Source organism: Buceros rhinoceros, unplaced genomic scaffold (assembly GCF_000710305.1).
Source record: "Buceros rhinoceros silvestris isolate BGI_N320 unplaced genomic scaffold, ASM71030v1 scaffold36790, whole genome shotgun sequence".
Lineage (NCBI taxonomy): Eukaryota > Metazoa > Chordata > Aves > Bucerotiformes > Bucerotidae > Buceros > Buceros rhinoceros.
In genome coordinates, this window is record NW_010388498.1 from 19,045 (window position 1) to 36,366 (window position 17,322).

Here is a 17,322-nt window from a genome sequence, read left to right on the forward strand (position 1 = left end):
CTATTAAGGCCATTGCTGAAGGAGTGGAGGAACAGCTGGAGAAGAGAACAAAGCAGGCAGTGGCACCCCTTGGAGGAAGGAAGGACTGAGCCCCAGGATACAGCTGATGGAGCTAAACTCAGCTTGTTTTTTTTCCTCTGTTCAACAGTTCTTGTGCCATGGCAAACAAAAGATAGACATTCTGATTTGCTTTACTGTTTGGTTTGTGGTATCAATTGAGTTTGTTTTGCAGAGATCTGTGGGAAAAGGTAAAGAGATCCAAATCCCATTTCTCTTCATTTGCCTGTTTCTGTGCTAATGAAAGCTCCAGATAGGTCTGTTTCTTTCTTCCCCTAAATCTGCGGCAAGTTGGGATAGTGGCAGTGTTCAAGGGACTTTCCATTCTCAGGACAGCAATCTGAGTAGAACGTACGAGTGCCACTTACACTGTGGGCCTCGTTCTGCTCGGAATTGTGGTGTGCCAAGTGCCTCCTGACAGTACTGGGAACTGAATGCACTTAGTGCGTCTCAGGATCACGTCCTGTATTATTAAAATATTATAATTATGTGACCTTTTAAAAATTCATGCAGGATAACATTTCACAAAGGAAACATTTGTATAATTTGAGATGAGTCATTTCTACTATGCCCTGTCAAACCACACTCAAAGCAACAATTCCACTTCACTAATGTATCCAAGGACAACATTTGGTCATTACATTTTAGAGGATTATTGAAAAATTGTATTTTGGGTTGTTCTCAAGATAGAGAAATAAAGGGAAATGTAGATCTATGAACCATTTTCAAAAACAAGTTAATTAAAATTTAATTGTCTGAAATTCAATGACTATTTTTTATATTTCAAACAGCATATGCAAGTAAGGCATCCTGCTCATCATCACAAAAGACAGTATTAGACGGAAAGCAAGCAAAAAATAGCTAGTGTTGCTCTGACTACACTTCAAAAAGTTGTGTACCTCTGCAATGGCATATGATTTCTGCTTCTGTAAAAAGTTGGGGATTATATAACATTTTTTGTCTCCTTTGTGATTTTTTTTCCCCCTTTTTTGTCCCATTAGATGCTTCGATGTCAGTGAGGGGGTAATTTCACATGTTTATGCATCTCTATAAGATCACTTGAGCAGTTAACACATATATTAAAATGATTCCTGGACTTATCAGGAATCCTATGGGAAAGAAGTTTTGACTCAGTCAAAACACAATGCATGTCCTAGCCCTGTAGAGCTGACATCAAAGGAATTCAACTTTCTGAGTGGTTGGTTTTTTTTTTTTTTTTAGATTTTCCCTGTTTCCATTAAAAGAGCAAAATTTATCCATGTAAAATAGGATCTAGTAAGAAAAAGTGTTTTGTGGTTAATACACTCTTCTGAATTTACTTATAAATTGTTGATTGAAAACAACTACAAAATCATACAAACCTGAATTTTTGTGTGATAGACATACCAGTAACCTATATTTAGAGGTATCCATTCTGAGGCATGGTCAGATAATTCTAACTGAATTAAATATTCAATACCAGCCCATAGAAAATAGACCCCTTCTCAAAAATAAGGCATTTATGTGTTTTCTTATAGCTTTTAATTTGTTTGCTTTCTGTCTTTTTTCCTTTTTACATTTGAGTATATTTATTTACTCCTTGGCCTGCTGAGAGTAACTTAACTCATTACTCTTATTCACTTCTGCTTTGGGAATCAGTGGATACTTTTCCCACCTAACACTTTTTTTGCTGCTCAGATCTCACTACTGCTAGGGACAGCTGTATGGTTCAAAAACTCTGTCCACTAAGATGCTGTTTCACCTGTTTAAATAAACCTCTCCTGAGTCCTTGAGGCTCCCTTTCGTGTTGCCACAGGATCTCTTTTACTTGAAAGATGATATGATTTTTGACATTTTGTTTTCCATAATGATTAGTGCAGGAATCTTAGGTTTTAGCTTCCCTCTAATGCTATCTATTCCCCGAAGGCAGAATTGAATCTCATTGAAAGATGTATGTTCTTCTAGTTCCAGGAGTTGAGTAAGTCCATTTTTTGGTGTATGTTCCCTAATACAGAAATGTTTGTGGCTTTATCATCTTTCTTCCGAAATGATTTTGCCAAAGCTCCACTTATGTAGAAATAAGTGGAAAATTTAAGCTCTTTTTTTCATTTCTTCAAATTCCTGTTTTGATAAAGATTGCATAGATGTATGTATTTCTTCCCCCTACTTGTTTATATTTCTTCACCCTTATAGATCACTGCTGACTACTTGTGAAATGTGTTTGTTTCTGCTACAAAATGGTAATATTTAAGTGGGTTTTGAGTTTCAGGGATTATGAAATTAGGTTTAAATTCCTGCTTCTCAGCCTGTTGCTTCATTGTGAATCACAGAAGAGCTTCGGGATTGGGAAAGATATAAGATTAAGTTCAAGTTTTGATGAAATTCCATGAGAAAAAGAGCTTTCATAAAATTCTGAATTGAAATGGTTCGACATGTCAGAGGAACAGTGTGTGTTTCCAGACTTCTCTCAGATTGAGCTGAATTAGTTCAATAACAACTCAAAAGATTTCAGAGCTACTAATTTAGAATTTTTAGGTTTAATGCTTGTTGACAGTAAGCTCATCCACAGTCTTGCACTTCGGTCTGAAGAGAAGCTATTGATGGCCCATCTCTATTTTCTATTAAATTATGGTCATGCAGTCTTTTTGGTCTGCAATTATGATCTTGCTCTCTCTGTTCTTGAGAAATACTGAGTACCATATCAAAGCAGGGTGTTCTTCTGTGTGGCGTGACTTATTGAAGGTTATGTGGAAAATGCACATGGAAGAGACTGAAGTTACTTGGCAACTATTTCTTTTGAAAAAACAGCTATGGAAGAAAGAGCACAAGTGGAAGGAAGGAAATGCAATCTGAAAGCAGCTCTTTTGAGACACATTTATGATTGCAGAACTCTGAGTTTTCCATGTCAGATTTATCCCATGTGATTATGCTATGTTGCAGCAAATAATGTCTTATCAGAAAGACCATACTGTACTCTCAGGGTGCATTTTGATGATGATATGACTCATCAGTTCTTCAAGGCATTAGTGCCCCAGCTTCGTCTCAGTAAAAATAAGAATGTTTATTGCTTCCCAGAAGAAAAAAAAAAAGTGCATTTTGATGATGATATGACTCATCAGTTCTTCAAGGCATTAGTGCCCCAGCTTCGTCTCAGTAAAAATAAGAATGTTTATTGCTTCCCAGAAGAAAAAAAAAAAGTAAAAACTATTTAGTGTCTGTGTTCACTAACCCATGATGAGCTACGTGTGCATCCTTTTGTACCAAACTTTCTCTACTGCTTTCAACCCCTCCTCTCCCTTCCAGGTTTCATGATCTTCTTGAGGCTAGATGGGTCTGCATTCTGTGGTCTGTATCTGAGCACTTAGCCCCCTTTCTGAATGGAGCAGTAAACATAAAAATGTAATACTGTCAGGATATCTCTCAATATAAATTCTTACCTGGAAAAATTCAATGCAAACAGTACAAATTACCTGTGGAATGATGTCAGCTGCTGCAGTGCCCGTACTGGTCCTCTGATTTTTGTGGGTTTAGTGAGGGAGGCAACAGTTCATTCGCTTTTAACCTTTTATTTTGCTTTCAACATGGCTGATGTTTCTGTTCTGTTTTTTAACCAACTGGAGGATTTTGCTCTAAATCCCTAAAAGTAAAAAAAAAATACAAAGAGGGAAAACAAACTGGATTTAATTTTCCGGCTTATGTTCTAGTTGATGCTAAGACGTTCCCTCTTGCACACATTGATTACAGCAGAGTGTATGTCATAACGTGTAGTGGCATGAACTAAAGTTTGTACGGAGACCTGACTCAGAAATACTGTGCCTGAAGTTGTAAAAATTAGAGGAGTTACTGAGGTCCCATAAAATAAAATTAATCTGTCGAGCTGTGCTTTTTACAAATATAATTTACCCAAATGAACTCCAGTTTTATTTTTTTTCTAACTGTTTTGCTTTGGAGTGAATCTCTGACACTGCTTGTGTTCTGGAAACAGTAATAATGATCATCTTGAATAATGTTTAGTGGGATTTTGCACAACTTTTTTTCATTATTATTTTATATTGTAATACTACTAATACATCAAGCCCAGTATTTCAAAAAGATATAAAACACGTTCAAGCAGCTGCTGACATAGATATCACTTCTAGCTGAATCTGGTAAACACATAAAATAAAAAATAGCATCAGATGCTGCTGAAAATGTTGAGTCAGCTGGGCAAATGCTGTTTTGATTGAAATCTCACATGCTCAGTCATGTAACTGTGCAGCAGAAAGCATATAGAGAGGTCCTCTCTTCCCTCCCAGGTGAATCAGCTTCCTAGAGGGAGAGGCTGCAGGAGCTGTTTTGAACGCTGTGTGTTCTGTCCCCCAGGGGGAACACGCCTGGTCTGGAAAGGAAGCAAGCAGATTCCCCTCTGAAAGAGCAGTCATTTTTTCTCTTGGAGAAGGGGCTGTATATAGGAGAAGTGCTGTATATAGTAGTAGCATTTTTTTCAGAGACCTTTTTTCAGCCAGGAAATATGAATACATTCTTTCACCTGCATGCATGTCATTTGCTAATTATAATTTTCATAGGTTTACTTTCTTTGAAATAGTTTTCAAAGTTTTTCTTGCCAGCTGATGGTAGTACTTCCTTCCAGAAACCAGCAGGGAGTGTGAGTGAGAACTTCCTTATGCAGCTCAGATATCAGCTTGATGAGAATTTTCTCATTGTCAGCAGACCCCTGTCCTGGACCAGTTATAACCACTGGACAGGGAGGGAATTGGTGACTTTTCAAACTGATTGCTAGTTGTGTTTACAGGACAAAGCTAACAACACTATCTTCAACCGGAAAACCATTAATGTGGAAGAAGAAAGCAAGCTAAATCCTAATTTAAAAAGAAGCCACTTTAAGTAGAAATTGCACAGACATCTCACCTTTGAAGAACATATTTAAGACATTTTTCCAGTATGCTAAGATGTTTAAAGACAGGTATAGCCCATGTCCTCAATTGGAGTTTCTAGGGGAAAAAAATCAATATTACAGAGTTTCTAGATTAAAAATGTATCAAATGTATTGCTAGTATTTTGGTATAATTATAGACTAGTCTGTTTAATTGTCTGCATTTCCCTACTGACATTGTACAGTAAACCTGTCTGTGTGTTTGCAATAGGCTGGGACAAATGGTTATATGGCTCCAGAAATCCTGAAGGATGAAGATTACGGCTATCCTGTGGACTGGTTTGCTATGGGGTGTAGTATTTATGAGATGGTTGCTGGGCGAACACCGTTCAAGGATTACAAAGAAAAGGTTGGTAAGGATGAGGTTAAAAGAAGAACTCTGGAAGATGAGGTGAAATTTGAACATGCCAGCTTTACGGAGGAAGCAAAAGATATTTGCCGACTGTTTTTGGCTAAGAAACCAGAGAATCGTTTAGGAAGCAGGTATGCCTTACTTCTCAATCTCAGTAAAGCCAGATTAAAGCTGCAAACAATATTATTATTTTACATATTACACAAAATGAGGTTAGATCTTGATTTTCTGCAGAGTACTGAATTTACATTTTTACTTCTAGAAAGAGAGAGGTGGGAAGTTTTGAAGATAATAGGGAAACAAGGAATTTTTGTTGCCATAGTGTGATTGTCCATCCTCACCCCAGACTACTCACAGGCGTTCCCTTCTTGGTATTTTGTGGGCTTAGACTCTCTACAGTGCTGGGAGCAGGGAGCAGCCCATTTCTCTTGCATTTCTTTCCTAAAGGTAAAGGATATTCAGATAGATACGTGCATCTATGCTAATGCAGACTGAATGCAGAATCTTGAGCTGCATCACTTACTGGAATGATATGGGTAAAAATCCAAATCTGCAAAGTGGATTTTCTTCCCTGCTGCTGGTAATGCTGCATCATTGGCTTCTTACTGAAGAGACCTTAACCCCTTGCTTTACTCGTATGTGCTTTTAAAAAATCCTGTAGAAGTCCCAGTCTTCCTGACTCATCCCAGGGAGAAAAGGAGGAAAAGAATACCTGGCACAAATTCTTGTAACACAAAATTTTTTTGGGGACTTCAGAGGTGGCTTTGAGTTGATGAAGACTAATGGATGTGTCCCTAACTTAGGATTTTCAAGAAGAAAATTGGAAAGCTAAGCATAGTAATATTTAACTTGTAGTATCTCTGATCCTTCTGCATGTATACATATATATATAAAAGTAATTTAGTGCATTTCTAGTAAGACAGATTGGAGATCTACATTTGCGATATAGACAAAATAAATAAAAATGTAAAAAACAAATAGGAAACTGATAGTACCTTTCTTTGGAATATACCATGATTTGAATCACCTATGAATACAAATATATGTATCAGTTAGTTGCTTTTCCAATCTAGAAGTGGAATAGACACAGGGACTTAATGACAGATAGCCTTCTAAACTGATATTCCATAACAACGTGGAACAGCTTTGCAAAATGTTAGCCACTCATTTTTCTGAAAGAATTAACTTTAATGAAAGGTAATCTATCATTAATATACATAGTCTTACTATCCCATTGCTAAAGGAAAACAACTACTCTGCGCCTGGTGAGTTTTCCCAACAGCTCTGCGAGGTGACAGAAAAAGAGTATTTCCAACAGCACACAGAGTATGTTTGATACAAAAATTTGTATCAAATGTATTTGTATACATGTATTTGTATACATGTATTTGTATACATGTTTGATACATGAGTATGTTTGATACAAAATCTGTATTGTTTTTAATATATTTAAAAAGTGTATTTAAAAATAAATTTAATACAAAAAACATTTAGAGCACTGTACCTTACAAGTCAGCATCCTTTGCAGACATTTAGTCTTACAGCATTTTGTGAAGTAAACAGATTTCAGATTAGGAGCAAATTACACTTAGAGATTCTGAGTGACTTTTTCAATTTTATTTAGCAAATCTGGATCAGAACCAGCAACAGACTATTCACTTACTGTAACCATATTTCTTTTGCCAAGGGAATAATTTACAATCGTTCTGTCTGCTTACTGTTACATCATTTCTCAGCAATGGGAGAAATGTACAGAGAAAGGTAACTGCACAGGTTATTTTTAATTTTCTGTATTTAAGATATTCGTACTCTTTCGTGTAGTACTTAGAGAAGCAAAAATATAGGATGTATACTATGCCTGGGCATGATACAGAATAAAAGCCTGCATGTACCTCTTAAACAGGGCGATACTATTCAGGACAGCTCATCCTTATGTAAAGATTAGCACTGTAATTCTACTAAGGACAACAAGACCTGGGGTTATCTACATAACTTATGCCTGTTGCATAAGTTAAAGCTGCTCAAGGACAGCTTTAATTTGTACTCCACTCGTTTACTGAGGACCCGATGCCACTAGCTAACTCAGGAAGGATATAATTCTTTTTCCCCACTTTCTGGGATTGAAATCTCTAATCCCAAATCTGTAAAAGTTATTTTCTTTTCTTTTCTTTTTTTGTTTTTTTAAATGGAGGAATGCAAAATTGGCAGAGTTTAGATGAGTTCATTTGCCTTTTCTGTTTAAGTTATGTAAACATACAGTTTACATAGGAAGAGCTCAAATTCATCTCCAGCTGGTGGGAAGATGCCTCAATTAGTTTCAGTGGATGTCTTTCCTGTAGCTTTATGGTTTTAAACTTTTTATGGTTTTGGTGGTGTCAGAAAATACATTTGGAGGACAAACACTGCAGCAATCCATTCTGGAGGATTCACCAGCTTCTAGTGCTTTTGTGGCTTTGTAATTGTAATAAAGTGAAATTTTTTTTGAGTGTGTCTGCCCAGTAGGATTGTTGGCACGACTAGTCCACTCATGTTCCAGGACACTGGTTAATTTGAACAGCAACTCTAATGCACTTCAAGCCAGCAGTGAAACTAAATACGTCAAGTTCAGGAGCTGCTCAAGTACTTGGTTATCACTAGTTAGTTGAGTTAGGAGATGATTTTGCAAGACTATGTATATGCAGAGGTCATGATGGCTTAATTTATACATTCTTAATTGTGTTCATATAGCTCTTTTGGGTTGAAAACATAATTTTTTCATTGCCCAAGGTGTCCAGGTGGCAGCGTCTATGGTCCTTCAGGTTGGTGGTGACCTCATCAGAAAAACCAGCGACAGAGGCACAAAATGACAATTTTCTAACAAGGGAGCTGAAAAGGGCAGCTGGTAGTTTGATCTCAGCTGTGCCTGGTTAGCACCAAGGGAGGCTGGAAGCATGACAGGACAGCATATGAGCAACTGGCAGTCGTGGCAAGCCAGAGGAGCTGTTTTCATACATGGTGTAAGGTCTTAATAGAGGAAGATTTTCTATAGTCACACAAATCTGCTATTTCTATATGGTGCTTCTACACATCTGCAAAGATAAAAAGACTTGCCAAAGATTTGCATTACTTTTTGTTCATAGAACGCTGGCTAGAAATACATGAGGGCTTACACTTTGCTAAGTATATCATTTTGTAAGGAAGTCAGAAAAGGAAAAAGCAAAATGTTGGCAATTACCATTTTCCATGGCCAAAACCCATACAAATCTGGTTTTCCTACGTCACCATTTTCAACATGAGCGCATCCATAAATACATACAACAAAAGAATGCATAGGTGTAGAAAATACAGTGGTCCTCTCTGCTCCTTCTTTCACTAGAATTCAAAACTCAAATTTCATACACCTTGATGCTAGGTGCGCAGTTCAGAAGCTGTGCTCCTTAGTCATGCTTTAAGGAGAGCACATTTGAGGCTCAAATTATTCTTATCATCAGAATATCCTACAAGTCTCTCTGTGGGCGCACAGTGAAACAATTCACTGTTTCTTTTACAGCAGAAGCTCTTCTTGAGGTGTGCAGTTGTCTTTTGTGACATTTTAACAATAACAGTTTTAACCGTGTTAATAAAGGGTCATGTTTATGACACTGGCACACATACTTTTGCTAATGTCGTTATTTGTGAGTCTCTTGCTTAAAATCCTTGTTCATTTATAAGAGTAGTTAGTTTGAATGAACAGACTCACTAAAACTGGGAGTGCTTATTAGAGCGACATAACTGAGTTTTATGATGTAAACACATAGCTGCTTTGAATTAAGATAAAACCAGAAATGTCATTTGTCACCAGTTTCCTCTTCCCTGCTGTTCCTCAGCGTCAGTTCCTAGATGTATTAACCTGGTGTACCCCAGTCTAGAGTTTAATAGATAGTCTTGTCCTAGTTGATACAGAGCCAAGCACTGGACTTTCACTGTTGCCAGTGGATTCAGCACTGCCCCTCTTCATCCTGGCGTATCTTGGGATATAGGTATCCCAGTGCGCTGCCTGAAGCGGCGCTGTAACTCTGGCGTGGCACCTTGCCCAGGCTGATTTACCCTGGAGGTAGAGTCATGAATAACAGAATCAGGATTTTTCTGCTTCTCAGCCTTGCTTATATTGTGCAATTCTTTGGTTATGAAAAAAAGGAATTACATTGCATTACATATACATATATATATATAAAATATCCTTACTTTAAAATACTCTCGTGTACAACACAGATGCACTCTATTGGAGAGCAAAATGTCATACTGATTAACGAACTTTTCCTTTATTGCAGAAATCAAGATGATGACCCAAGAAAGCATAGTTTCTTCAAAACAATAAATTTCCACAGGCTAGAGGCAAACCTTGTTGACCCTCCATTTGTGCCAGATCCATCAGTTGTCTATGCCAAAGATGTTGCAGACATTGCTGACTTCTCTGAAGTACGAGGAATTGAGTTCGATGACAAAGACAAGAAGTTCTTCAAAAAGTTTGCAACAGGTGCTGTCCCTATAGCCTGGCAGGAAGAAATTATTGAAACGGGACTGTTTGAAGAACTGAATGATCCCAACAGAGTAGATTCCGGGGGTTACGCAAACGGAGGCGAAGCTAAGTCGGGAGTTTGTTTGTTGTTGTAAATTTCATGTCATTACCAAAAAGTAGAAACCACCTCAGAACTTTCCATATTCTGACGCTGTTTCAGAAACTCGGTGCATCTGTTTAAGAAGAACCAGTCAGTGTAATAGGACAATGACAGGCTATGTAGGAACACCAGCTATATAGACTGTATTATTTTCCTTTGCTTTAACAAAGGAGATATTTTTGTTTTATTGGAGATTTATCAAGATGAGGAGCCATGTTTCTCTAAGAAATTTAGAACACTAGAAATTCTGAAATAGAAAAAGGAATAATGGAGTGAAGAAGCAACACCCTTTCGAAATAACTGACTACCGTTTTGCATACGATTTGTTGGTTTTCTATTTTCTTGTTATTTCTGCTAAAATTTCCTCTTTGTTCACTAAGATTTTTTAATTTTCAAGTAATATTCTCAGTTAGACAATGGAGCTCATTTACCATGTCAAACTTGGAATCTTATTGGTTAGCCAGTCTGTTGTTTTCTTAATTTCTGTTAGTTTTTTGGATGGTTTGATTGTAATACGTTCAAATTGTCATAAAATGTAAAAGAAGGCTCTGCATATCACTAGGGAATAGACTAACAGGGTAAAACTCTTTTCAGAGTCAATTTTAGCAGTGAGGATAAGATCTCACGAATTTAATTGAATAAAGCATTTATTTATTATTAAGCATATTCTTTTATGTGATAATACCATATACAAAGAAAATGTATTTGTAAGTAAACACACATTCTTTTCAACAGTCAATTTTAAAATTTTATCAGGTTTCCTGATAATTTTTCTGTATTCTGGTGATAAATTAAGCTACAAATAGACCAAAGCAATTTGTAACTGACTTTTTACAAGTTTTTATTTAGTGCAATATAAATTTTAATGCAGTTATTGCAAAATGCATTATACTTTTAAGTGCTGTAATGGTGGACAGGTCATGTGTGCAAGGTGACACCATCTTCAAATGTTCATTGATTCTTGTGGAAATTGTGATGTGTTCCATTTTTCACTTTTATGACAATGTGAATCTAATTAATTGGAAACATTCATGCAAATACTTGCTACTGCTGAAGAGTGTTACTCATGAGATGCATCCTGCTGGTTTTCTATGGTAAGAAAATAGGTGCTAGTTGTTTGCAACAACTTTTAAAACTGACTCTGCATGCTGCTTACTGTCGCCTATCTAGCCATAATTTCTATTGACTATAGTGGAAGTTGAGACTGCCTCATTCCTTGGAGTCCTGGAGGCTGCTAATACTGCATTTCCTACTTTTCAGAGAGCAAACCTCCTTCCGAACTCAAAACCTTCTGTTATATAGGCACCGTGATTAAACTCATACGTCTGTTTTAAAAGATTGAAACCAGTAGGTATGATGTCTTCTATAGTTGCGTCTATCATGTGCAACACACAGCTTTAGTATTTATTCATAATCTAATAGCGCATCCCAAACATGGCAGTGATCAAAAACTCTTTAGTTTCAAATACTTCAGCCACAGCTAAGTAATACATTGGTAATACATTGCGTTGTCCTAAGTAGAAAAAGAATTGTTCCATTTTTTCCTTTTAAATTTGTTTTTCCAGTGCTTTATATTCTTAATTTTCAAGTGAAAATCATGAAGAACAGTGTTACTTAGGATTAGTTGATAATTCTGTTCATGAATTATGAGCATATAATTAATTATCTGCCTTTTGAGAGAAGACTTTCTGTCAAAGAGTTTAAAACAATATAAGCTGAATTCTGACTTGGGCTTTTAATTGAGAAGGATTATCCTGAAAGATTGTGAGAAGCAGAGGAGGTTGAGAGGAGAGTCATGCGATTCTGTCGTGGAAAGTGCCTCCACTGCTGACATCCAGTGAATTTATTTCTCATTGCTCTCGTCTGTAGAAAGCTCTCACAGGGTGGTATTAGGCTAATGCATTTAAGAAACCCCGCCAGATGTATTTATTACATATATATTTTAAAAACTGGACCACAAAAACGCACAAACCCACCACTACCACCTTATTACAGCTAGGACAAACCTTTAGTGCTGGCAGCATCATACTTTTAGAATCGGTATGCCTCAAATCCATAGAAGTGCCGTTTCACAAATCCTCCAGAGCCGTGGAGCAGCACCCTGAAATGGCTGTAGGCTTTCCAGTGCATCACTGTTTTGTAAGTATGTAAATGTTCTCGTGTGGAAGGAGGTTTTGTATAGACATAACCAGAATTTAATGTCATGTTAGAGTCATATATCCCCTATGATAACAGTCTGGAAGTCAGGACATCCTATGCACATAACATTAAGTTATTTAGATTTAAAAACGTTATAGTGTCAATAAATCCCAGCAGGATTTATATCAGTGAGATATTGTGATGTTAAGCATTCCATGAGTCGTTCAAAGAAGCAGATCAGAAGTCTGATAATAATGCACAGTTTGGCACCGTGTATGACAGAGAAGAATGTGTTAGTTTGAAATTATTATTTTTAATTTTATAAAATGCTGTAATTCAGAATGTGGACAACTTCTGTATGAGCTATGAAGAGATACAGCAGAGCAACGATTATTTCTGTATTTCTGTCAGCATTTTCGGTGCATCTTTTAATTAATTTCGGCTTATTTTAAGGAATCTGTGAAATGCTTGGTTCTTTTCTTCTTTCTGCCACTGTAACGTTCCTTGTTAAACTTTCAGGAACAAAGTTATTTTAGCATCCCGCTTCACCTTAGCAAAACAGAGCCAGCAGTCCTAAAAGATACACACATTTGATGGATTGTCTTACTGCAGCCAGTGGTGCTACTCACCTGAGTAAACTTCAGTGTATAAGCAAGTGTGCAAATCAGGGCCCGAGTCAAAAGTATCAGCCAAGTCATTAGGTTTTTATAACAGAAAATGAGCAACGAAGCTGTGGGAGCACAATAACCTTGTGGTTGTGGGATACGCTTACGCATCTTTTGCTGCAAGAATTTATGTACTTTGAAACTGCTGTTTTTTTCTTCTAGCTGTCTCTCTTGTTCCTCCTTTGCCAGTTTGGTGTCATCTCACTTGCCTGCCTCTTCTTCAGGCAGATAAGATGCATTTAAATCTAAATTTTAATCTAAATTGTGAACCTAAATTGTGAACTCTCTTGCGTTACGTGCTATCTGTGAAAGGTTACCGAGTGATTGTACTGTATTTTCTGCCCTGTTTTACTTAGTACTGCTATTACAACTTCTTGATGATTTTAACAGAAGAAGGCTGAAATGTGAGATGCATAATGGCTTGAAATCTATTCTTGTAAGAAAATAATGTAATTTGAAGTACCTGGACAACACTAAGAAAGACAGCTGGCACTGAGAGGGTGTAAAAGGAAAAGCTTTCCCCTGTGTCTTCAGTCCAAATGTTCTTTTATAACATCCCTGTTACCATTTCCCCTCCAATTTCACTGAGCACAGAGACAAAATGAGGTTTAGCATTAACCTCATGAAATCATTGTTCACAGAAATTGTTCTTCAGTGGCAATAAAGCTCTAGCTATGTACCTTCAGTAGTGTAATGGCAGAGGCTCATTTACTCCACACACACCTTGCATTGCAGCAAGTACTTCACTTTTCTGTTCCAGTATGGAATAGCTTTAGTAACAGGAACCTGCCTGCAGTTTCCAGGCACTAGGGGAGGCAACTTTACATTGAGGGTAAGAGCCTCTTACCAAACAATACACTAGAGACAGTGATTTCTTCAACCATAAACAAATGTCAGTACAGAAAGCAAAATGGAACTAAGATGATATCTCTGGTTAAACTAAGATGATACCTCTGGTTAAAGCAGATGCCTGTAATTTTTAAATGTAGCTATAATGTGATGCATATTTTTATATACTTTTAATATCGGCATTGCTTTTTAGAAGTAAAATGCTCATAATACTATATTTAAAATATTCTTGCTTTTACAGCTTTTAATGATATATATGTAACATTTTTCTGATCTGAATATCTACACTGATGACTAAGTGTGCTCATGTCATTTACCTTAAAAAGTATGTGTTGCTTCTTTTATGCTGTGATAATTTGTATCTTTTTATCATTAGAATTTTTAATACCAAAATATTTTAATTCCTTTAATCTATTTATGCAGTGATGAATTGTAAAAAAAAATTAATTATGCATAAAATTTTTTCTCTATAATAGGATTTAATTAAAAATTAAGATCTTGGGAACTATGACTCACAGCACCACAGAAGCACTGAAAATCCTACCAGTTCTGGGACTTCTGCTAAAAGCACAGCATACATTTTTCCCAAGTGATAAACATACCAATTTTGCAATCTGTGGATAGCAGAAATTACTGGCTTTTTATAGTATGAGACCTATCACTTGTAGTGATATGGGTAAAGGTCACCTATGATCATTGTGGCTTCGGGGGAGTTCATTTGAAACCCTGCATTGTAACACCCTTTGGGAGCTTCACAGCCACGCTAAGGAACGCGTGGTCAGAAGCTGAAAACTAAGTCCATTAAGCATGTAACTTTTTAGAATTAGACATTGCATTATTGCAGCAAGTAGCTCTAAATCTAGTATTTAATTTAAACAGTAGATAAAAAGATTAATGTTTTTTAGGAAACTATTGCTAGGTATTTCTCTGACTTTCATTTATATAACTGTCTGAACCGGAGAGTAACATTACCAGCAGCCCTCTGCATTTGCAAAAGTCACACTTAGCGTTCATGAGGGAGTGGAAATCTTTTAGGCATCTCTTACTCGAAAAGAGTAAGAGCAAGAACACAGCGGGTGATGTCGCTGTGTCCCTTACAATGCAAGAACCTGCATTCATGGGAAAATATAGCAGGAGACATCTGTAGGTAGCACCATTTGCCCCATTTTCTTGAGTTCATTTCCTTTATATGACGTAGTGTATTGTCCTCAGGCTTATCCCACATAAGGACCTTCTTCTGTCACCTCCAGAGGGCTGGCACAATTCTGAACGAAGCCACTCAACTTTGACGGAAGCTAATGTTAAGTCAGTAGCTTGGACAGACAAAAGGTGCCGTAAAGAACAGCTGTCAAGTACCGGTCAGCCCCAGGTGGTGAAAGGTCTGGGGCAGGCCGAGGTGGGGCACAGAGAGAAACAGGAGAAAAAAACATGAGTCTCTTGTCTCTTTGAAAGGGCTTCTGGATATCTTAGTTCTATTCCTTTTCCTCTGACAACTTTGGGACAGCCGCTGTGGTTAGTTCCTCCCTTTCCCGTTGACCAAGTGCAGGCACAATCTGTTTGAGTAATTATTTTATCCTGTTTATGCTCTTTATCCATGCTTTTCAATATCTGAGCTTTGTTAGTAAGCCAGTTTCTTCCCAGTGTTTTGTTTCCTGATTAATGTACACTGACATGGTGCTATTGCAATATCTAGTATAATTACTTAGGAAGAAAGAAAATGTTCGTTTTTCTTCTGTGCACAAGCATTACGTGAAACTAAACAGAACTAATTAATTTTGACGTGTGTTTTCAGAGTCCTTTACAAAACGTACATGTGGGCCCATATGATTCATTCAAATCGTTCTGACAGTTACATTTTACAGAATGGAAAGATACAGCAAGGCTGAATGACACACTGTGTACATGTCCTTATGATGGGAGCTCCTCACGATGAATGCTTCTGCAGTTCGTGTTTTTATAACGAATGTCAGAGGGATGACTATGGATATATCAGTTGTCATAAGTTGTAGTTCAGTTAACAATAGTGGAATAACTGTTTTAGAAAACAGTTGTTGTACAGGAATGTTCAGTTATGTTTGGTTTGCATTACTTCGTGCAAACGTGATGTGGGATGTGCTAGACATGTTTTGTGACTTCTGAATCACTGGGGTAAAAGGTCTACTTCAAGTAAGAACAGGTTTGCTGTTAATCCTGTCTGCAAGCATTCCCACAGTAACATGTACTATTCTGACTGAACACATTTGTACAGCGGTAAAAGCTTCTTTGAGTCTGCAGTGCTTAGTAACATGTCAGTCTATGGAAATGCATTGATGGAACTACAAGGAGATAAATGTTTCTGAGACCCTGGACTTCTCAGGAGGACACAGAGCAGAGCACATTGCCATAGTGGTTGCTTCTGAGGCCTTGAACCTGCTTCTGACATCATCGGCACGTAAGTCAGAAGTAGCTTTAGTAATGTGAAGGCAGAGAAAAAGAAATCATGTTGCAGGATGCATTGAGGCAATTCAGTCAAACTGTCAGGAACGGCTTCTCCAGATCAAATGACGACAGAGCTATTTCTTGATAGAAAGGAATGATCAGCATGGAACTGGTGATATAGTCTGCGACAATACCAAACAGGAAGGCCCCTAAAGTGTTGCTGTTCCTGCACTTCCTTACATGAAGGAATTAAATTCACAGCAAGAAGTATGGATAGCTTTTGTCCTTATCAGTAATAATAACATCATGATCATGAAGAATGACCACTAGTACCGACTACCAATTTAGCCTGTTCCTCTGTAATAAACTGGAGAGAGATGCCTGATTCACAAACAAGCCAAAAAGAATTTACCTTCAATTTCCAAAAACAATACCAACAGGATATCACGAACAACAGGAGGAAACTCTCTGTTGAACTTGTACAGAAGTACAGTTAACAATAGTAATCTCAAATATGTTATCTGGCTTGTAAATTTGTTTTATTCTGTCCTAATTAGGCAAGAACTACGAAGCTGATTTGAAAACAGTTATTAAATGAAGAAGTTTCCTCTGATGAATACAGATGAAATTTTTCTTTTTGTTCTTTTCAAGGTATCTCTTTCTTCCTTTCCTCCAGGCTGACTTCTGTACTATGCCCCATTAGGACTTGATACATTAATGCATTTCTGCGGGCAGGTAAGAGATTATTTTTGACCACAGAACCATGATGGAGCTGGTAAAAATAAAGCTGCCTTGAAAATGTAATGAGAGGTCAGCAATTAACTGGTTTCTCAAAAGGTGAAAAATATGAAATCAACATATATTCAAAATTAAGCTGTAGTTTAAGGTAAATTTTCTTAAGTTCCTTAGTACAATTACTGTACATGTCTGTAAATAAACTGTATCACTGGTGCAGGCTATTTTAATCAGCATCTGCATAGAAATAAATATTCACCCTAATACTAAGTAAGGTTTGAGAAGACCAGTTTAAATATCTTGATGCCCAGAGAGAAACCAAAGACTTAATTCTGGCTGTTTGATAAAGACAGCTAAGCTGTGCTGCCAGCTCTCGTGTACAGGCACGTAAACTTTTGTTTTCCCATGCTAACATACTGAAAGTAAGAGTGACGCTAGGTTCCGAATTTCAGCACTGTCAAACTAATGATCCATCAGAGCACACTTGTTAAAAAAATTCTAAGTTTAAATTAAGAAGGACGAACTCTCTGAGAGGCTGTGCAGAGATTGTGTAACGAT

The 17,322-nt window shown here is 37.1% G+C and overlaps 1 protein-coding gene across 1 annotated transcript in view; it reads left to right on the top strand.

Moving 5' to 3' along the window:
• Nucleotides 1–9,953, top strand: part of GRK7 (G protein-coupled receptor kinase 7) — a 20,135-nt gene extending 10,182 nt beyond the window's left edge. Inside the window, exons 3-4 of the mRNA XM_010146089.1 lie at nucleotides 5,181–5,452; nucleotides 9,611–9,953. Coding sequence (XP_010144391.1) covers nucleotides 5,181–5,452; nucleotides 9,611–9,953 — 615 coding nt within the window. The remainder of the gene's footprint in view (nucleotides 1–5,180; nucleotides 5,453–9,610) is intronic.
• The last annotated feature ends 7,369 nt before the right edge of the window (nucleotides 9,954–17,322 follow it).